Raw genomic sequence first — 23,770 nt, forward strand, 5'->3', positions numbered from 1 at the left:
TTTGGAATATGATCTTTGCTAAGGTGATAAATAAGTGCATCTTTAATAGACTGTTGCTCTTTTCACTTAAATGTATAAGGCACAACTATGAAGATGTGTTACATGCAGAAACATGCATTTATCAAGCTTAATCCTCACAAGATTCCAGATTTTGTAGTTATTTATTCCTCCTGTGGTGATAACTGCATTATATATCCAATTCAAATTTTACACTTGGTGTTAACTGCGTGCTGGGTATTGCACAAAGTTTCAAAGCCATGGGTGGTGTCATTAACATCATATTGTGTAAGACTCAACTTTAGTTTGGATTTCTTTCATTCAGCAACTGTTTGCGTAACTCCTCAATCAGAGATGTTGCAATTCCAGAAACTTAAGCTTTTACATATGGACATTTACCACTGAATTTCTCACTGAATATTCATATAAAATATGTCATAAGCTTGGTTTTTCAGAACTTCGGTGATTGGTCATATTATACTATAATATTGGGAAGTTACAGAACAGGGAAAAGCCAAAACATGAACCGCATTACTGAGGTTGTCCAGTGTTTTATTTTCCATATCATATATATATATATATATATATATGTATGTATGTATGTATGTATGTATGTATATGTGTATATGTGTATATGTGTGTGTGTGTGTGTGTGTATGTATGTATGTATGTGTGTGTGTGTGTGTGTGTATATATATATATCAAACACCGGAGGAAATAATGCAGTGGTCATTACCATCACTACCGTGTTAATTCTCAGTATCTTTATGAAATGCCTTTTCCACTTTAGGATGTTTGATTATTATCTTTGGATTTATTCTGCATTTCAAGCAGTTGCCTGGAATCAGTCATAAAGAAAGAGTTACTCTTGAAGTATTTCTTATGATAGTGATAGCAAAAGAAGTGCCATGTATTGTATACTGACAAATACGTGTGTTTATGCAGTACCAACACAAATCACAGTGCAATATAGACAAATAAGTTATGCTACAAATATTACAACCATCAATTAACCACAGTTTTACCATCATTTAAGGAATATTGTTCTTTCAAACTCAGTTCCTTGGGGATCTTGATTTTGGATGAATAGCCTATCAAGAACCTGACAAAGGGAGGAAGCAGACTGAAATCTTGGGGAAACTGCAGAATACAAATGAGTTCTGCCTTCTGTGACAGTACCGTTAAATTCCATATCAAAATTTGACCACCCTCCCTGTCCAGCTTTGGTATTTTTCTCATTCTTCAGATAGTGGGGCTGGGGAGGAGAGGCTCGTTTTGAGAGAAGAATCTTCGGAGAAAAATAAAACTTAAAACTCTAGAAAAAATTGGTTGGAGAGAGTTGCTGAAGAGAACATAGTACAGATGGAAGTGCCACCCCTCACCTGCTACTGGATATTAGGGGAGAGATACTCCTCTCCTGGTTCTATCAAATGAAAAGGAGAACGGAGAGTCCCAGGCTTTGGAGGGGGAGTGTCAGAGTAAGGGTGTATTAGAAATAATCTGTAGTTATGTAGGAAACATAAATGTGTATTTATATTTCTAAAATACTGAAGATGTAGGTGGAATGATTCAAATGTTTGGATAATATCTTGATCTGGCCTTGGGATCTGGCCCCTCCGGGTCAGCGGCCCCCGGAGGCCTCCTTGGTTTACTGAGGAGCTCCGGGAGGTAAAGCGCCGGAGGAGACGCCTAGAGCACTCGTGGAGGTCCGATAGGTCCGAGTCGAAACGGGCACTTTTGACAGCATGCACCAAGGAGTATATTCGGACCTTAAGAACAACAAAAAGAACATACATTGCCTCCTTGGTAGCGTCCGCCGAGTCCCGCCCAGCTGCCCTGTTTAGGATAACCCGCTCCCTCCTAAATAGGAGGGAGACGGGGGACTCCTTACAGGGTAAGGCTGAGGAGTATGTCCAGTTCTTGGCGGACAAAGTTGCCCGGTTTCGAGCGGACCTGGACTCCACCCCAGTAGATCCAGCCGAGACACAAGGAGAAAACTTGGCAAACCATCTCTGGGTTGAGTTTCAGGAAGTTGCCTCTGGGGATGTGGACAAGGCTATGCGAGCTGTGAGTACCTCCACCTGCATACTGGACCCGTGTCCCTCCTGGCTGGTTGCCAACAGCAGTGAGGTGACACGAGGCTGGATCCAGGCGGTTGTTACCGCTTCTCTTCGGGAGGGGTACTTTCCCACCGCGCTTAAGACAGCGGTGGTAAGACCCCTCCTGAAGAAGCCGTCTCTGGATCCAGCTGTTCTTAATAACTATCGTCCAGTCTCCAACCTCCCCTTTGTAGGGAAGGTTGTTGAGAAGGTGGTGGCTCTCCAGCTTCAGCGTACCTTGGAGGAAGCTAACTATCTTGACCCCTTCCAGTCTGGCTTCAGACCCGGTTACAGCACAGAAACCGCTTTGGTCGCATTGACTGATGATCTCTGGAGAGCTAGGGATGGAGGCCATGCTTCCATCCTAGTTCTCCTGGACCTCTCAGCGGCTTTCGATACCATCGACCATGGTATCCTTCTGCGACGACTGCGGGAGATAGGGGTGGGCGGCACTGTCTTGCAGTGGTTCTCCTCCTATCTCTCGGACAGGTCGCAGTCGGTGTTAGTGGGGGGGCAGAGATCGTCCCTGAGGCCCCTAACTTATGGGGTGCCGCAGGGGTCGGTCCTATCCCCCCTACTATTTAACATTTACATGAAACCGCTGGGCGAGATCATCCGAAGGCACGGGATAAAATATCACCAATATGCGGACGATACACAGTTGTATCTGTCCGCCCCGTGCCAACTCAATGAAGCGGTGGACGTGATGAACCGGGGACTGGAAGCCGTTAAAGACTGGATGAGAGCAAACAAGCTGATACTCAACCCAGACAAGACCGAGTGGCTGTTGTGTTTCCCTCCCAAAAATTTGACCACCATACCATCACTCAGGCTGGGGGGACAAAATTTAAACCCCTCAGAAAGGGCCCGCAACTTGGGAGTCCTCCTGGATTCACAGCTAACTTTTGACCACCATCTCTCAGCTGTGACCAGGGGGGCATTTGCCCAGGTTCGCCTGGTGCGCCAGTTGCGGCCCTACCTGAATCGGGAGGCCCTCACAACAGTCACTCGAGCCCTTGTGATCTCTAGGCTGGAATACTGTAATGTGCTCTACATGGGGCTGCCCTTGAAGAGCATCCGAAGACTTCAGCTAGTCCAGAATGCGGCCGCGCGAGTGATCGTGGGCGCACCACGGTTCGCCCACATAACACCGATCCTCCGTGAGCTGCACTGGCTACCTGTTGGTCTCCGGGTGCACTTCAAGGTCCTACTCACCACCTATAAAGCGCTCCATGGTAGTGGATCTGGCTATTTGAGAGACCGCCTTCTGCCAATTACCTCCCTGCGTCCCATCAGATCGCATAGAGTTGGCCTCCTCCGTATTCCATCCGCCAGTCAGTGCCGACTGGCGACTACTCGGAGGAGAGCCTTCTCTGTTGCGGCTCCGACACTATGGAACAATCTCCCCGTGGAGATTCGTACCCTCACCACCGTCCAGGCCTTCCGCACAGCCCTCAAGAACTGGCTAACCCGTCAGGCCTGGGGATAATCTTATTTCGCCCCTCCCGAATGCTGAGTGAATGTTGAGTTTTATTGTCTAATTTACTTTGTGCACATTTCTTTTTTCGTATTGTCCCACACTCCCCTTCCTTTTTGATTGTAAGCCGCCCTGAGTCCCCTCAGGGAAAAGGGCGGCCTATAAATAAATAAACAAACAAACAAACAAATTAGAAACAAGTACAGAATTGCTCTTGATATTTCAGATATATTCAGGTGTTAAAGAAACTTTTATCAAAAAAAAAGGATAGAAGGAAATCAGCCAACATTTGGTTATTTGATTTCTCAGATGTTCTGGTATCTCCTGTAAGCATCTGGACCAGCTGGTTGCCCCCTCTCCCCTTTTCACATCAAAAATGTCACCATCGCTTCCTGTACCACTTGAAGCAGCCTCTGACTTAGTTCTTGGGCAAGTAAAATACTCCTGTTCTGCTGAAAAGAAAAGGCACCCAAGGTTTGCCCTACCATAGGAAAGAGAAATCTGGATTGGCACTCACCATGCTGGATTGGGGCCATAAGTGGTATCTTGTCTGAATGGTTTGCAAGAGCATTAGTGTGTGTTGTTTTTGCATATATCATTCTAATAAGTAGATTGCAGAGCAGTATTTCTTAAAAGTATGGTCCTAGGAGCTATGAGGGTTTGCCCAAAACCCTCTTGGGGTACACAAAATCAAAATAATTTGCCAGCTTATTTTGAAAATATAATGCAATATAATTCCATCAAGCAATTGTGACAAGAAGTAGTGACAGTGAATGTGTCAATTCTAATTTTTAATACGGTAGATATCAGTAAAGCCATTTTAGGGTCCTCTGTAATTTTTTAAAGTATGAAGGAGTCTTGAGAGAAAAAAAGTGAAACCTGATATAGTGGAAGGGCAACCTTGGCCAAAAGCATGTATTCTGGCAGTTCTGGCAGTTCCAGTTGTGGTTGTTAGGTGAATCGTACACAGTCATTAGATACAACATCAACACATGACCACCACCTACAACTTCCTGCAAGCTTTTCCATTGACTTTGTTTGAGGAAAGCCTGAAGGGAAGGTTGCAAATGGTGATCATGTGACTATGGGGCACTGCAACCATCATAATTGTGAGCCAGATGCTAAGTGTCTGAATTACAATCATGTGTCTGGGAAAGCTGGGATGACCACAGTTTTGGAAGACCAGTTGTAAGTCTCCTTGTTCAGTGCCATTGTAACTTTGAATGTTCACTGAGCAATGGTTATTAAATAAGGACTAGCTGTCTTCACCTTTTAGTTGCTCTTTATAGGTGTTTTTTTTAGCCCTTTTTAGGCTTAAGTGCTCTTGTTACCTAGACAATTATAGCTAAAATTACAATTAAAAAGTTAGTTCAGGAAATAAAGCTGCAAGAATAAGCCAGATTTTGGAATACTTTCTTTGAGACTGAAGGCAAGAGAAAATGAACAAGAAAGAAACGCAAATTTGGATCTGAATAGTATGATAAGCCACAGTTAAACAAAATAGAGGTCATAAGCCATAGCAACAAGGCGTAGTTTCTATGTGTGTTTTCTGATACAAGAGAAGCCAAATAAAATAAAATCTTAATTTGGGTCAATGATCAGCATTACACAATCAATTCAACAATTTGCTTAAAACAAAATAGTCACTAAAATAACACTAAATTAAAATAAGAAAAGAAGCACATTTTGTTGCCAATGATGGTTTCAAAATGACAGATAAAAATTATGATCAGGCTTACTGTTTATGTGAACAAGGCTAATATTTTTAGCTTTTTGTTAAGATATATTTTAACGTATCAATACATTAAATATAGCCATTTTGGTAAAGATTAAATTCATTTATCAATTAATTCTGCAAAAAACATTTAAATTCAATCCCTTAAGCCTAGAAGAATTCACTGTAATGTTTAATGTGACAGAAAAGAAAAATATTAAAAATGTGGGCAGTAATATTAACTGAATTTAATTAATTTATTTTTCAAATTAATTTTTTCTCTTTGATTGTAAGAATTTTCCTCTGGTGCTTCCTACAGTTATGCAACCAAGCCTTAGTTTGAACCCGTCTTTTAACTGGTGAAAATTACATTAGAAGATTTTCAGATACTAGACGCATAATATGTCCTTAACTAAATTAATAAATTGAAACTTCATTTATAGAATGGAGAATGCACCAGTTGAGAATCATCTGTAGTGTGCTACTCATCTGCTTTTCTGTCCCATCCCCTTCCCCCTCATCCTTAGCTTGCTGCCCCTTTATTTGTTATATTTTGATAGTTCCACTGTCTGTAGTTATTAAATAAGTCATTAGATATTTATCTGCATGGAGAATCTTGATGAGCCAGTACAAAGAACTTAAATATTGTGGGGAATTACAGTTCTTGCATGGTCTTGGTATAGCTATGTGTCAAAATACCTGGCTTCATTAAAATACCGCATTTGGATAGATTCACATAGTCATTCTAATAACCTTTTCTTGTACAACTTGCCAAAATGAAAAATTCCAAATTATGAATAATTGTTAATTGGGATATGCAAAACGCCCATTCCTTGATCTGCTTTGACTGGGGAAAATTAAGGGAGGAAAGAGGTGGGAATTGGAAAAATTCTGGGAAGACATATCCAGAGATCAAGAACAATTTTCCACAAAAGAAAAAGGCTCTTGTCTGCCCAGTTGGTAGGTTTATTGGTTTGCTTAAATTCTTTACCACGGGGAAGTTAGAGCAGAGGCCATTTTGTGAGTTAATAATAATCAACAATTCTCCATATGTTGGTGTACTTTCTTGCTGTACAGGCGATGCTAAATATGCAGCGTGTGCATTAAAGGCTGTGTGAACAGAGGTTTCAGGATGCCAGTTGCAACAACTGAGATTCTACAGGATGACGTTGAAATGCAAGAACTGGGGTGCTATTTTGCTGCAGCTGCTAGCTTTCCTTCATAGTCAATTAATGGAGTGCCAATTATTTTGTGTGTGTGTGTGTTTAAATTGTTGCAGGAAGGGCAGGTTCATAATGCAAAAGGTGTGTACTCATGTGCCTCAGGAAGAAGCCTCTGCGAGGGCATAGTCAAAGAGGCTTGTTTGTTTGCTGTTGCTGTGATCATTGGCAGTGCTGAAGTGAACTTGGTTGATTATTGCTGTTGACTCTAGATTCAAGTCAGGTCAATCCTGAAAAAAATGTCCATTACACTCATTTTGAAATCATGGTTGAATCTTCTGAAATCTACAGCTAGAGGGAAATAGGGTAGCAGGATAAAAGGACAAAGCAGTAAAAAGCGGAGTTATAAAAATGATACATAAAAATGGAAAACAGCAATTGAAAAAAAGAGTTACTCATCTATCATTCTATTTTCCTTATTTATTCCATGTGAATTAATTTTATTTTCTTGTATATGTGATTGGTTCTGAGCTCAGCCCTCTCCCACTTTCCCAATTCAGTTGATTGTAGACTATATGGAAGTAAATTTAGTTGTTGCTTGTTTCTTGCCGGCTAACTGTGGCTGCTCTATTGCAGAAAGCACAATTTAAATGACTTTCATGCTTTCCCATGAGGGATTTTAAAATGTTTTCAATGTTTATTCATATTTTGGCAGATTAGGTAAAAGGCAGAATTAACTATAGACAATCATTTCACCTTCTGCTGTGATCCCAGGGCAAAAATGGAGGAAACAGCTTACAGTATTTGAAATTCCTGTTGTTGCCTGTGAAGCACCGTAGGCAGTTCATGTGTTTGTTTTGCTGGCACGCAACAAGTTTGAAACAAAACACTTTATGCACACTACTAATTGCTACTTTGCCATTCCTTCCAGACTTACTAAAAATAAAGCAAAAAGGGATTGCAATAAACAGTCATTTTCCTTCACATTTGAAGCTATCTTCCACTTGTTTATGGCATCATAGCCCTTTCCAGATGTTATGGACTACAATTCTTGTAAAGACTGACAAGAGTTGACCAGACAGAAGAAAGATTAGATTGGTTGTAACATATGGAAGCTGAACCATGTTAAAAAGAGAAAATTGTCATCCAGGCAAACCCACGATGACTTTTCCAAAGAGCTGCTGTCACCTTACATCTGAACCTCCATCTCAAGCCCTTTCCCTGTAGCTTTGAGTTGCTATTACTGCCAAGATGTTAATGCTATTTCTTTTTTATAATTCAGTGCCATGTATTTCTTAAACATTAGTTTCTCCATTCATATGTATCATCATTTTTAATAAATATTCTTGAGCCATGCTTTTGCTTTTAAGCACCTTTTCAGCATAGATTGGACTGTTTGCATTTGGCCCCCCAGATCTTTCATCCAACTGTCTAAATTATTTTAACTGACATAGTTTCTAATTTACTCTCTCCAGTTGAGAGAGCTTCCTGTAGCTTGTCTATTTCAGCATTTAATTGCTCCATACTTCCACAAATTAGATTCTGTACTGATCCATTTTGCTCTACTGGTGAAGCAAAGATCTCTTCAGCATAGCCTAGGTAATATGGGACTTGTGATGTAGCTGAAAAGACCATCCCCCCCCCCCACACTTTGGGGCTTCATTTGCTTGGTACTAAGTGAAAAAACAGACCAATATTTTTCTGTGGTGCCAGCCAAATCAGTTACTAATATTGCTTCATTGTCTGTTATGATCCTTTTCCCCTTGAGATGAAATAAGGAAAGAAAATCCGGAGATCTGATGGAAAAGTTTAAACAAATGGATGTGTTATTTAATTTAAATGCATTAAAAAGCAGTCCTTCCATTAACACTCTAATACTGTATATTGAATATTTTCTCCAGTTCAGACATTGCCATGATCATGCTTTTCCTACAAATTTGAACAGAATTTAAATCAGCAAGAAATATGTGCCTCCTGTTCAAATTATTTTAAAGCCTAAATGGGGCTTGAATTTGTAACTAAAAGTTTTCTATTGGAACTCAAATGCCCAGAATTCTTTGTCAGCAATGCACCAAAAGGAATATTTTCCTTAAATAGTCAGAGCATTTGAGAAAATTGCCATTTTTGTGATTTCAACTGTTCTTCAGTTGAATTAACGATATGACTATTGAAAGGTCTGATTCATTTTAGTTTGATAATCTACGGCTTGAAATGTGTTTGGATATTAGTAGCTCGAGTTGTTAGTTAGGCTGTTGGTTTGAGCTCCAAGCATGGCAATTTGGTTTCAAATGTTTTGTCACCATTCAAGGAGACATTGTCAATGTATTTTGAATTGTGCTCGTCGAACAAACAGGCACCCCACTACATAGCAACAAAATTATAACCCATTGGCTCACAAGAAATTGGACCACGTCTCAGTAACAACAGCCAGTCACTTAAACTATCAAACAAGCCGAAACCAGACCATGACTCAGAAGCATCCAGATGCATAATTCTAATCCTAATCTGTATCATACAGATGGTACTTAACTACAAACCAGCAACAGCAACCAGCCAATCAAACAGTCCAAAATCAGATCATGACTCTACAACATCCGAACAAACAACATTCAGACTAATTTACATCTCATAAAAATGTATTTAAAGACCTGTGTTCTGAGGAACAAGCACAATTCAAAATGCACTGATGATGACTCCTCAAATGGTCACAAAACGTTTGCAACCAAATTGCCAAGCTCGGAGTTCAAACCAACAGCCTAATTGATGGTTTATCAGATCGAGAATGTATTTTTCTTACCCTTCCCTCTGTGGTTATGCTCAACTTTAGCAAAGATATCATAATATTTTGTATCACAGTTTCCTGTGATGTTCAGATCAGAAGTATAGTTTAGCCACTACTTAATAACTAAGACTAAGATATGAATCTGATCTATATTCTGTTTCAGGGGAAATGATTGCAGGTAGGAGGGAAGAGAGGAAGAGACAAATCTATATCTGTGAAACTTGATCCATGTTCTATCACCCATAGTTCGTTGGAATGAGATTGTTATGAGTAACCAGGCCACTGCTATGTAATTTTTGTTCATGTGCTTATTCATAGTTAGCTAAAGTTATCTCTGTAATGTTTATTTATTTGGGAATAATACCAATAACAGCCAAATTGGTGTAGTAGTTAAGGCAGCAGGCTAGAAACTGAGAGACCATGAGTTGTAGTCCCAAAGCCAGCTTGGTGACCTAGGGCCAGTCACTTTCATTCAGTCCTAGAAAGGGGGCAATAGCAACGCACATTATAAAAACCTTGCCAGAAAACTACAGACATATGAAGTAATGTTATATATGGTCCTCTAAACTCACTGAAAAACTGAGGCCTTTATTTAATGAGGGAAGAGAATATTTTAGCAGGACCTGATTTTTCTGACAAGAAGGTATAGTTGAAAAATAATTTAAGGAAAATATAGTATTATCCAATACATTCTCAATCTGATAAACCATTGATTTATCAAGCCGAAATGAATCAGATCTTTCAATAGGCAAATATCTGCTTCTAGCATTTGTCTAATTGCCTTGCCTATATCATAATGTAGTGGACCATAAAGGAATGCATGCATGCATACTTTTCTGTGGTTTTCTCCACCTTCTCTAAACAACCCTGTATAATTATAAAAAAGATAATCCTGACTGATAAGTCAAAAAAGGAGAAAAACCCTACTTACAATTTGTTAAGTGTTATCTAAATAAAAGTACAATACGTCCTTCATTTAACAGATTGAATGTCTGTTCAATCTGAGATTTCTTCAAGCCTAGAAAAACATTCATACATGAGATTATTGTGTTAAATAGTACTCTACTACATTCATCTATATACCTCTGCAACCCTATTTTGCAGGGGTGAAATTCAACAGGCTCTGACTGGTTCTGGAGAACCAGTAGCAGAAATTTTGAGTAGTTTGGAGAACCGGCAAATATCACCTCTGGCTGGCCTCAGAGTGGGGTGGGAATGGAGATTTTGCAGTATCTTTCCCCTGCCATGCCCACCAAACCATGCCCACAGAACCAGTAGTAAAAAAAAAAAAAAAAAGAATTTCGCCACTGCTATTTTCCATAACCTTTATTTGAATGAAACATTGCATTATAGGGCAATCATTTTTGAAACAAGGTACCTGAAATGGGCTAACTTATGGAATACATCCAAAATCTGGAACCCATGATTACCAAGAGAATGAAATTTGGGAAAGAAGTGGCTTTAACTCAGGGAGGCACTGGTTGCCTAGTAACAAAATAGTAATAATAGTAAATGCCCCTATAGCACTTAGATAAGTGAAAGCGGAAAAAACAAAAGATGTGCAGATGTCATCCCCTGAAGAGTTTCTGGCTTATGATGACATCTACCTTCCTTCATCTTCCTCTAACAACTGCATCCATTTTCTTCATTTGCTTCCTCTTTGCCAGCCTTCCATATGGTTTTGTATTACTCATTTAACCCAAATCCTTCAAGACCATATCCATGTTACAAAGCAGTTTCTTTCCCCCTAGCCATTTGCCAGCATTTTAATTTTGACAGCTTTCCAAACTGCAGTAAAATTAATTTTAAGTTACAGCTTAAAAGCTTAGAGCCGAGGTGGCGCAGTGGGTAGAGTGCAGTACTGCAGGCCACTTCAGCTGACTGCTATCTGCAGTTCAGCGGGTTCAAATCTCACCGGCTCAGGGTTGACTCAGCCTTCCATCCTTCCGAGGTGGGTAAAATGAGGACCCAGATTGTGGGGGCGATATGCTGACTCTGTAAACTGCTTAGAGAGGGCTGAAAGCCCTATGAAGCGGTATATAAGTCTAACTGCTATTGCTATTGCTATAGCTTCTGAGTATATTGCTGTCTGGTTTATTACATACGTTCTCAACCACAGGTGGTCCTTGGATCACGACAGCAGTCGAAACTGAAGTTTCCATCACTAAGCGATGCAATAGTAAAGTGGGACATTATATGATTAATGATGGCAATCTGACAGTCCAGATTGCTATCCTAGCCTCAGGACATGGGGATTGTTAAACTGGAAGATGCAGGAGTCCCAGGCAAGGAAGCTGGCAAGTGCTATGGGGTGGGACTGGGGTGCGGGGTGCGAGGAAGGGTGTCCACAGGTAAGAACGCTGGACTGTGTGGGCACATATGCAGGTGCAAGCAATGCTGCAGGCAGGTGCTCCAGAGCATAACTGGGTGCCATGGTGTGTGTTGGGGGGGGGATTGGAACGTGCCAGGTAAAAAAGTACCAGGGGTGGGAGCAACTTAGCTTGTGGGAAACTGCAGGAAATGTTAGAAAAATTGTGTTCATGTGAGCTGGAACATTGTAGTTGCAAGCCAGGGACTTTTTATGGAGACACTGTAACTTTACAGACCAGTCATAAATTCCCACATTCAGTGAGGTCATAATTTAGAATAACCACTAAACAAGTGGTCATAACTCAATGACTACTTGTACAGCTATCATCTATGTCAAAAATATATTTCTATTAAGTCTTTTAGTTGCCAGAATGATCCCCAGTCCATGAGTTAAACAGCTAATATATCTGTGGTTGAAAATATTTTACTATATTTCCTTGATAACATACAGTATCTTGAGATGGGTAAATAGAAGTGTTCCTAAGATTAGAAATATCTTCATGTTTTCTTTTGATACCTGCAGCTTTTCAGTTTGATAATCTGCTGAATTCAGACAAAAGTGACTGAAGAATCAGTCATTAAAAGAAGCAACATAAACTCTGCCATCTCTGAATTAATACTGTGTAAATAGGAGTTGGTACATAATGTCTTTCAGCTCTTTTGGATGAAATGACTTGCTATAATGACTGATGTTAATCTATGCAATCTGTCAGCATTTGCACCAACACTGAGATCATCTCTTCGCTGATAATTTGTCAGAACAAGCCAGTCTCATTGTCATTTTACATCTGTGATAATACGAGGTCTTTGTATTATTTATGCAGCTATTTAACTTTTTCCTCAAAGTTCTGTCTCCTCCGGGGCTAATATTCAAAGCTTTGTCCAAAGTTTTTTTATATATAACATTGCGTTGGTATGTTCAGCAATGTTTATGTTAGTGTCTGTGTGTGTGTATTCTCGTTCCATTCCATATACACACACACATTGCTGAATATACCACCGCAACGTTATTTCATGAAATGATACTTCCTGAACTGTTTTCATATATTTTTGTCTCAGTTACAATTTTCTTACTTTCAGTGCCCATAATATGCACTGATACAAGATACTTAACATTGTATTTTGCAATTAACTATCTGACACTGTTGCATTACAACATGTTTTTCACTAATATATCCAATGAGGACTGTTGATTGACTCAAACTTGGCCCTCTTTCTTTACCTTCAGATACACAGTTTTGTGACACCCTGGTTAAGTATTTCCAGAATATCGCCCCCCCTCCCCAAAAAAGGATCCCAAGAAAAATGGTATTTATGAGCAGAAGTGGCAAACGTTGTTTGGACTGATCTTCCAAAGAACAGATTTTATTTACTGTTGATCATCTTGACTTTTTTATGGAAGAAAATCTGGCAGACTTTGTCTATAAAATCTGAAGTCTGCTGTACTGAACAGAGGGTTTACTATATGCTCTTGCTGTGGTTATTATTTGCCCTGAATAAAATATACTAATTCAATTCACACATTCAAATAGTCTTTCCTTAAAGTGCTTGAGACTTCTGCCTAGTAAAATAAGTCCAAATGTAATATGTCATCCCTGAAGGATATCTTGTTTTTTAAAAAACTAGCCTTATCTATCCGATTATGCACGCTAATATTATGCAGAATTATTAGTGCATGTAGATTCCTTTTGAGTGAATTTCAAAAATACGCTGAACACTTGAGAAGGATTTAAGTCTCTCAAAAGAACTTAAGGATATGCAAATAAACCTAGCTGATCAAGTTAAACAGATGCAACTCAACACAAACAATGTGAGCCCTCCTCTCCCTGGTTGTTGCTGTCAAAGAACACGATGAGGTTCTGGTGATCTGTAAAAGCAAAAGAGGGATCATGGAATTTAGTGCTCTCAAAATAAACTGCTTTGGTCTTGTTTTATGAAAATAACCTGGTAGGACATGCAAGGCAACATACATGATGGGATATGTCCTGAAAACCAGTGAGCGAACATCTTTTTTTCATGCATGTAAATGTGAATCAGCATTCTATTAACAAATAATTAGCTCATATTACACTTCAATAGGATTTTAGCCCAATTAATTACAAATTGAAAACCACTGTCAAAATGTCATCGGATCTAGATCTGATCAGAGATTAGGTAGAAATCTTCACGGAAAACAAAGGTAGGGCATACATTAAATAAAGTATAATCATATGTTTTATTTTGTAACTATAACGAGAGGGGTCTTTTTTTTTTCTTTAAGGAATCTCCTTCTGGACGCCGGAAAGCCCTTGCTACCAGCAATATCAACATGAAACAATATGCAAGCCCCATGCCAACACAGACAGATGTCAAATTAAAGTTCAGGCCTTTGACCAAGAAAGTTCTCTCAGCCACCCTGCAGTTCTCATTATCATGTATTTTCCTAAGAGAAGGAAAAGCCACGTAAGTTTTGCAGAACGTGTTACTCCGTTGCTCTTTTATATGTTCCAGAGAGCCTTTCTTGAGCTTCCCAGCTCTCTTGAACCACAACACTGAAATTCCCTTGCATGGTTGTTAAAAATGTGTGAAAAGTATGGTTTCAAGCAATTCAAAGTACAAAATGTATGAGAATCACTGTGTAAGTCCTCAATAAGCATTTAAAAAATGACTCCCAAAAGGCACTGCTCCCTTCCCAAGTAGATAATCCCCAACCTGCCTACCTTTCTACCTATCTGTCTCTATGACTAGTCAAGACTGCTTTGCATTATCAACTCTGCTGCTATCCTTAAGCCTCCCATAAAAGTGCTGAAAGTGGACCACATTCAACCCCACAGATCCTACAGAGACTATTGATTGTCAGTCTAGTTTTTTGCAGGGCAGTGGGTGGAGGGCATGAGTTGTGGGAAAGAAATTTCTGGTTTTTTACTACCTCAGGTGTGGCCTTGAATGAACAATTATTTCAGTTTCACCACAGAGTCATAATATGAGACAACAATATGAACCTAGAGCATTGGTAAAAATTAGAAAGATAATGCCTATAACACATACTGTAAGAGGAAGCCCTATATCATTGCTAATTATTTTCATTATAATGTTTTATATAACTTGCTGCCCCAGCACAATACCTTTTTGAGGTTCCTTTCATTAGTAAAAATTATACCTTTTTTTCCCCCATAAGCCTTCATAGTCTTCCTTTCAAGATGCAGCTGTATATCATGGTTAGAATTAATTTGTTTTCTGAAAAACACTGTATCAAAATTCAGCAGACAGGAAACCTGTCATATGAGGAAATAGACATTAGTTCAGATCTGTCAAGATGCTGTAAATGAAAGGCATATTGAAGCAACAAATTAATTTGATGTTAGTAGGATGATGATGATGATGATGATGATGCTGATATTATTATTATTATGAGTGGTAATAGTTGTTACACTATTTACATACAATCTGCCAGATAGGTCTGATTGGATTTGGTTCTTTGACTATCAGATCCTTTTCGAGGATCTATGACGCTAAAGATAACATCATAAATTATACATTGACTGTACCATGTAATAAAACTTTTTGTAATTGGTGAGTTGAAATTTTATCCATTCTATTTGTACCCAATTGCTTTTCCAGATATTTTGAATTAACATCAAGCACACCAACCTCTATGATTTTCCATATTTGCTCTATTTGTGCCTTTATATAGTATTTCCCTACTTTTTTTGGTTATTTTTTATTGGTCCTTCCATCTCCAGCTACTGCAATTTCAATTATTCATGCTTGTTTCTTTGTAACAACAATGAAGTAACTACTTCTGACTTATTATGGGCTAAACATTTATTATTGTTATACTTGCTCACACAGTCAACCAGATGTTTAGACTGCATTTGGCATTTTTATCCACCTATCGAGTCCTTCTTAAAGACCTGGGATAGGCAAATGTTGTTGTTTAATGATGTTAAAGGAATCTATTATTATATACACAAAAATGTGAAATCTTTAGCTTGTGTTGGCCTTCATACGTATCAAGTTCTTCTAAGAACCTAGGATGTTGTAATGTGTTGGCGTAATATATCTACAGATCCAACCATTATTATATTATTATTATTAGAGATGAAGATATGCAGAGCCTGGCAAGTCTGATGAGTATGAAGCAAGCAGATATTGGAAATTTAGATGACTTTGAGGAAGATAATGAAGATGATGAAGAAAATAGAGTAAACCAGGAAGAAAAGGCTGCAAAAATTACAGGTTTGTTTCTTCCCCGAATATGTATGACTTTGCTTATAAACTTAATTTGAAAGTCGTTATTCTTTTTGACCACTTTTCTTTTGAAAATAATGTAGGTTTGTACTATTTGAATTAGGAACAAAAAAATTAATCTAAAACATGGATTGGTGTCATTGTGTGAAGTAAGGGAGGATTCATGCTCCTTTGGGTTAACTTCAAAAGAGCCATAAATACTACATTTAAACAGTCTTTATTTTTGTCACTGATTCGCTCTCTTTTGACTCCATGGACTAAAGAAAAGTTATTCATGATTTGAAGGAATAAGGTTTCTGTATATTTATTTCAGTGTGTACTAAAGTCTTGCAGGAGTATTGAAATATGGAATACATGCTTTCAGGCCATTAGCCTTCATAATCCCCCTAGCTTCTACAGTTTACTAATGCAGGAAGAACTAAGCTATCTGCCTAGTAGATCTAAATTTAAGCTAATATTATAAGTTCTTGAGCTGAATCAAACAGTTATAATAATTTTCCATATCTTGAGAACATAGCTGGATAACTTGGTTCTGCATACAAAAGGAAACAGGTAGAAAATCTATCTTATCCAGCAGTGTTAATGTGAAGTAATAAAAAGGATGATAAGCCTGACAGCACAAGATAGTTGACAAATGTATATGAGGACAGATTTGTGTTGTGTTTGTGTATGCAGGAGAGGGAGGGAGGGAGGGAGGGAGGGAGGGAGGGAGGGAGAGAGAGAGAGAGAGAGAGAGAGAGAGAGAGGGACTGACTGACTGACTGACTGACTGACTGACTGACTGACTTCAACCTACAGAAGGCACAACAATATTTTCCACCTCAAGAGAATAATATTTTCCACCTCAAGAGAATATAGAGCTCAGTTCCGGGAAAGGTATTCATGAAAGAGAGGAAAAGAAATAAAATGTAACTTTGATGGAGTTGCAATCCATGTCTCTTCTTGAAAATTTCCCAGTAGCCTTTTTAATTCAGTCTATATCCTTCTAAAGCACTTCCTGGATAACACACACTCTGAATTGGATCTGGCCACATACTGGAATACTATTTTTTAAAATGAGAGTTGGAGTAACCTCTAATTACTACTAAGATGCGCCATAATTTAACATGTAACCCAGTAAAAGTATTTGCAATTGGAGTAACATCAATGTCCTACTTTCTTTGATGTTCCACCTATCAAGTATTATTTTGTAATCTCCTTGAAAAAAATATTTCTATTTCTACAGTATTATATATTCCAGTCTTGGGAATATACAGTGTATGTGTCTACTGGTAATAGGAAACATTTTTTAAAAAGAGATAAAGTAGATAGTGAAAGATTTGTCTATATCAGTAAATTACTTTTGTCTGTTATTAGAGTTTCATAAATCAAGTTGAATGTAAAAGATATCACCAAAAGCAGTTTCTTTTATTAATATTGTTTTCCATAAGCATGTTTTTATAATTTTACCACAAACTCCCTGATAAATGAGATGATCTTAAATTTCTTGTTTGTTCCAGAAAGAATTGATGCATTCTGTTACGTCTCCTTCATGTTCTTAGCATTTCTCCATGTTGTAGTTTTCCACGTATGCCTTCCTTCATTCTTCACTAGAGCCTTTGTCAATCTCAGTCTCTGTCAATCTGTTTCCCAAATGACTCCCAAATGCTCAACTAAAAAAAAATTATGAACATTAAACAAATGCATATAGATTTCCTTACCTTTCATCCTTGTCCTCTCTCTTGGTGGCAATTATATATATATATGATATTCAGCTGTTGAAGTCATTATATGGCATTGCTATACTGCATTATGGGAAAAGAAGGTTCCATATATCTTCTGTGAAAAACTATAGCAATTAAACTAAATTGATGTTTCCGCTTCTCCTTTCCTCCAGTCACTTCCTTAATTGCCTGCACACTTGAACAACTTTACCATATAGATCAGATGGATTGTGTCAAACACATACTGCATATCATGTTTCCCCAAAAATAAGACAGTGTCTTACTTTCTTTTGACCCCTGAAATAAGCGCTTAGCCTTATTTTCTGGGAGGTGTTATTATTTTTGAAGTGCAGGAGGTGGCGAGCGTAGTCACCTCATGGCTGCTGCCATGATGCAATATTTTAGGGAATGGCTTATTTTGGGGGGAGGGCTTATTTTAGCGCACATGTTCAAAAGCTCAATTGGGCTTATTATCCAGGGAGGTCTTATTTTCGGGAAAACAGGGTACTATCAAATGTTCAGTTTATATTATAGCTCTTACACCATTGGATCTATTAGCTGTAAGTTGTCCTTAAAAAGATTAGAAGTGCAGGGTATAGGTTAAGTAAAACTTAGGAATCAGCCCTGGACATTTGTTTTGCTCTTCCAGATCTGCATGGCAAGGCAATCTGTCTATGCTTTATTTGGCAAGATTAATTGTGTGTCTGTGCTACCTTAATTAAAATATTATATTTCACTATTTTAATTATTATTAATTAGTTCTTGTTTTAGTGTAGAATGTGTACAAGATAATTCTGTTAATTAAAATATATTTCACGTTCACTGAGGCTCCACATTCTAGAACAGTGTTTCTCAACCTTGGCAACTTGAAGATGTCCGGACTTCAACTCCCAGAATTCCCCAGCCAGCATTCGCTGGGGGGAATTCTGGGAGTTGAAGTCCAGACATCTTCAAGTTGCCAAGGTTGAGAAACACTGTTCTAGAATATGGAAAAGCCCTCATGAAAGTACAGAGATATATTGATTATGATTGTTCAGTCTGGAATGTATTCCTAAATTAACATTTGTTTTTCTTTTCCTTTTCTCTTTTTCCTAATAACAGCATGTATTGTATTCCTTTTCCATTAAATGACCTTACCTCACAGTTGTCTTGACTGGCTTCTGTTTACAGAAATTGTAAACCAGTTGAATGCTCTGAGCAGCTTAGATGAAGATCAAGATGACTGCATAAAGCATACAAATATGCTGTCCACTAAATCAGCCAGTTCTTCTGAAGGTCTATGAGCTTTCCTCCTTTTCTGTTTCTGGCATGTCTGCATTTTACTGTGAGCTCCTTAGTATCTGTTCATATTCAAGTGTTGGTTGTAGCTTTGTGCTTCCTGCTTGGTGTCCATTACAGTCTTGTTGCATACAGTCAAGAATATGCAACAAGATATGGTGCGTTCATCGGCCAAGGTGAGGAAACGATGGCCTTCAGATATTATTGGATTCATGTTCCCATCAGCCCCTCCAGTGTGGTCATTGATCAGAAAAGATTGCAATTGTAGTCAGATCTTCCATTTGCTAAACCGAGCTCAGAACTGCCATTACTTATGCTTGGAAGTATTGCATTCTTTCTCTGAGGTAATTTGTATGCTGCATGTGGGCCTTCCAGCTTAGTAACGGAGAAATTACTACCTTTATATATTGAATTTCTTTAAGTTGGCATTTTTTCTTTCTAAAAACTATTGCTACAGCCTTCCAGGTCATTTAAACAGTCATATAATAAACTTGCACTTGCTTCTGTTCATGTTACTAAGCTGGAAACATTGGTGTACTATAAATATAACAGTTTAGTTTAGCAGTAGAAAAGGTGTCACAATTCACTATTAAAAGGAATACGTAGTACTTAAGATAAGTATTTGGAGATCGTTTAAACATTCTATTTTTAATCCTAAAGGAAAGTATAAAATGTGTACTGAAAGGTGTTTTTCTTGGTTTCTTAGAACTTATCAACAAGCTTAGTTTCCTGGATGAAGAGGAGCAAGATTTGGCAAATTCAAGATCAAATCCATTTGTAGATTCTGATAGGTCAGAGCTGAATCCTTTTGGAGACACTGATATCGAAGGTATTTAATTTTGCCATGTATAATCTTTGGATTGTGCTATACTTTGTGACAAGATCACAAACTATGTGTACTTCCTACTTCTTATTTTCTAAAAGTTTATTCGATGTTACTTACTGTATGTGCTGATAATTTTCAATTTAAATATTCAGCCACAGCATGCTTAAGGTGCAGCTTCATGATGGAATTCTTCAATCTGAAGTAGCCTTTTAGATCAGTGATTGATCAAATCATTTTTCTCTTTCTAGACATGCCTGGACAATTTAATAAAAGCTTATGTAATATTTTATGTTCTAGTAATAATAATCAATATTTTAAAGTTATTTGGTGTTTGATTTAACTCAATTTTAAGTATGTACTAAAAATTGCACTTCAGGCTGATACTAAATCTGCCCTTGTTCCTTAGTCTTTTATTGGCCAAGATGAGAAATTATTGTCTATTAGTTTAAAAAATGTATGATTGTTTATTCAATTTATTTGCTGCTCATCTTGCCATATATGTACTACTATCTGCCTAGTTACCCCCATTCCATTAGAGACTCCTTCTAACATTATACTAGTAAGATGAATATAAAAAAATGGAGGAGAGGTTTGTGTAGAACAGCAATGATGGATGAACACTTTCTTGCTGTTGCAAGATCAAGCATGGGATTGAGGCAAGTCTTTGCTTCTCTCTGAAGTGATAAATACATACCAAGATATGAAATATGATCATAATACAACCATACTGTATTCTACAATGTTCTAATTGTTGAGTGTAATATCTAACTACTAAGCCTCTTGATGATTTTAAATCTCAGGCTTTACAGTAGGAGACTGGCCTCCAACATCAGATACATAAAGTTGATATTAGAGAAAGATGACATGCATACACAGAGTTCCTAGTGCAAGCCTTATTCTACTATGGAACATCCTCATCTGTGCTTAATATTTGGATTTTTTCCTGGACATAGGATTTTTCTTACAGTAGATATAGTTAGTGATATCTGCATGAGTTATGATGGCTGGGGAAGATAGACTGAAGTGCTGTCTGTTATTAAACTTACTGGCTCATAAACTGAGGCCGATGCTTAGGGAAGGCTCTTCTAGCTAATGCTTATAAGATAACTTTGTTACTCTGTAGTACTTAAGGGAGGCTTAACTAGTCTAAACAGCAGCAGTATTTCCCTTTTAACTGTGTCTTGGATTAGTAATACATCCCAGAGTTCTGCTGTATCTACATTTGACAGAAGGATTTAGTTTAATTAGTTAATGTTTGTAAAGAATTTTGAAGATTAAAGAACAATATAAGTGCTAAATGTTACAAGAGGTTGATTGTTTAAATATACAGATTGTTTTTGAACACCCTTCTCTTTCCTCCTTCCCATTCTTTTTTGTTTTCTTATTCTTTTATTTTGTTTTTAAAAGTCTGTATCACTTTTCTGTATTCAGTTCATGTCTTTGATGATGTGCTAAATCGGGGGGAGGGGGGGTTCTTTCAGCTTTTTGAGATAATAATTAAGCAATTGATTACTTCATTTTTGTATGAATGGTTCTTGTGTTCTTCCTTTAAGCCATACTTGTCATAAATATTATGAATTGAGTATCAAGACTTCATCTGTAGAATTCCACATATTCTTTATTAAGGGACCTTGATATTCCCTTTATTAAGGGACCTTGATATGCCTCTAGGAAATGGTCTATTTTAAACGGATGTTCTAGAATCTCTGTTACTGAGTTTACTTGAATTTCATAATGCTCAGCAACTCGAGTGCGGGACTAGGTATGGGGCCATAGAGGCAGATTAAATATAAAGATGAAATGAATGGATTGTATTGAGTTGAATTTGTATGATCCTAAGCCAGTTTTTGAAGTGGATTACCGGTACATTTCTTTAGTTAATTGTTTCAGAGCATATATCAAATCTGAATGATTTCTGAGTCACCTGGCCAGAGCAGTAGATTGCATTCCTTTCCTAGGCATGAAAGAATTGTCTTTTTTTCCTTTTGGTTTATAATGATTTACAACACACTTTATAAGTACTCCTCTTGTTTTATTAATATTAATTTGGGATAGGAACTGTTTTATGCTCTATTAGAGTTATATCAGGAGAAATACACTATTCGGAAGGAATTGAAGAGTTCCTTCTTCATTAAGACACAACCTCTTGATTGTGCTCTCTGTAGAACAAGACATTAAGATGACTTCATTATCCAAACAAGAGCGCTACTGTGATGACAGTGATGAATATAACCCCTTTAAAGAAAAGGGTATGGAGTATGTGAACCCTTTTGATGAACCAGATCCTGAACCTGAGGTCCTATTACCTGTCAAAGATTCTCCTCCTCAACCTAGCAAAAGGAAAAATATCCGGCCTGTGGATATGAGCAAATATCTTTACGCTGACACATCAAGAACAGATGAAGAGGAGTTAGATGAGTAAGTAGATCACTTTTTTACCCCTTTGCATTAGTTGGGATTTCAGCACAAAACCTCCAGGCATAAAATATTAAAACCTGATTATTCTTGTATGAAGTACAAGAATAAACTGCTCCGTTAACAGAATTTGAATACATTAAACATTGGGGCATGCGTGTTACTGGATTTTTTTATGTGAGGCTTTAAATCATCAAAGCAGAATCTCTGAAGGGAGGCGTAGATACAGATGTTCAGAATGAAAAGCATGCATGCTCAATTCAGGCGTGGCATTGGCTGCAGCAGCAATACAGTTGGCTAGTGGCCAGCTTTGAACTATTCATATATGTAAGGAACATGCAGTGACAATTGAGGATAATGGATGACCTAGTCTTTAGAACTTTGGTACTATCCTTCTTTATTCAATGATCATTCGGTACATTTAAGCAGTTCTATATAGAATTCAAGACCTCCCCCCCTTTTCAAAGTATTGTATTAGATATATTATGCAAAGTACTTTTCTTGATTGGTTTTAGTAATAATAGCATTGATTGCACTAATATTTGAAGAAGATTTAACTAATTGTGTTTTCTCTGTTATAAATACAAATAGTGGTCCCATCCCTTCCCCGTCTTGCCCCCCCCCCTCCGCCCTTGTCCTGGAAAGTGGGTGTAGATTTTTCTAAGTTGTTTTGTTGGCTTGTTGCTTTGAAAAATAATTGCAACTTGGACAAGTCTGAGAGTTGGTTTTGTGTATAAATTAGATGAGAATAAGTCAGATCTTCATGGCTAAATGGACATAGATAAGCAGTTTCCTTAACTGCAGTACCAAAGTAGTTTGCTGTTGCCTTCTTCTGGGATATTGTTTTAAAATCCCCAATATAAGTATTAAGCAGGTCTGACTTAGTTTAGCTTCCAAGGCCAGACAAGACCTACTGAGGTATAGCAAGATTTATTGTTCTATTTCCTAAACTGACTAAGTATGTATTATCAGATCATGATCACTATATCCCTATCATCTTAACTATCATGTGTGTGGTGCCTGGCAAATTAGAAAAGGCAACCAGTGGAAGGTTGATAGTAAACACAGGGAAGAGAGAGAGAAAAAACAAGAGAGTAAAATACAAAAATTAACATAAAAGTACAAGTGAAGATCTTTTTTAAATTTATTCTAATCCACAAAGAAATCTATAGCATTGAATCCATAGCAGTGTCAGGCCTGCAGCCATGTAGGTATTTAAGGGATAATGGATGTTTTCTATCCAAATACCAATGCATTTAATTGCAACTGTAGCTTCCTTCCCTTTTAGTAGCATAACCGTTAACTTTCAAGACAGTCAAAATGTGAAGAACAAGCCACCCACCATCTTTTCAGTGGCAATTGCTGCACTATTCATTCTGGATTCTAGGCACATGTTTACATGCACATTAAGGATCATATAAAGAAGCTTATTTCCTTTTTCATTGAACTTCAGTTTATTTATCAAACAATCCTTTGCTTCCACTGTGCTGTTAGGCTATTAATGTCCCTGCATCGTCAGCACAATGTCTTGTAATCAGACTTTCATCAGCAGTACCCCTTGGTGTACTACAAAGAATATAAAATTGAGAAAAAGGAACCATCAATTCAAGCTGTAGATGAATCTCAATCCTCCATTTTGTATGCATGTCACTGTTTTTGTGTTCGGTCATAATCTCTTCTATAACATTTTGTGAAAAGAAATTTCAAGAACTTATTTCC

At 37.8% G+C, this 23,770-nt stretch overlaps 1 protein-coding gene across 4 annotated transcripts in view; it reads left to right on the forward strand.

The window, feature by feature from the left end:
- The window catches only part of EHBP1 (EH domain binding protein 1), a 255,492-nt gene that overhangs the window by 81,280 nt on the left and 150,442 nt on the right, over nucleotides 1-23,770 (forward strand). For 2 of the 4 annotated variants that reach the window (XM_087716798.1, XM_014064362.2), the window contains exons 6-10: nucleotides 13,860-14,041; nucleotides 15,678-15,817; nucleotides 18,703-18,807; nucleotides 19,517-19,639; nucleotides 21,802-22,054. In XM_087716798.1, the coding sequence (XP_087572924.1) occupies nucleotides 13,860-14,041; nucleotides 15,678-15,817; nucleotides 18,703-18,807; nucleotides 19,517-19,639; nucleotides 21,802-22,054 (803 nt within the window). The remainder of the gene's footprint in view (nucleotides 1-13,859; nucleotides 14,042-15,677; nucleotides 15,818-18,702; nucleotides 18,808-19,516; nucleotides 19,640-21,801; nucleotides 22,055-23,770) is intronic. The other 2 variants (XM_087716799.1, XM_087716800.1) reach the window with 1 other exon arrangement.

Source organism: Thamnophis sirtalis, unplaced genomic scaffold (genome assembly GCF_051295495.1).
Source record: "Thamnophis sirtalis isolate CommonGarterSnake01/CBP01778 unplaced genomic scaffold, rThaSir2_p1.2 scaffold_5, whole genome shotgun sequence".
Lineage (NCBI taxonomy): Eukaryota > Metazoa > Chordata > Lepidosauria > Squamata > Natricidae > Thamnophis > Thamnophis sirtalis.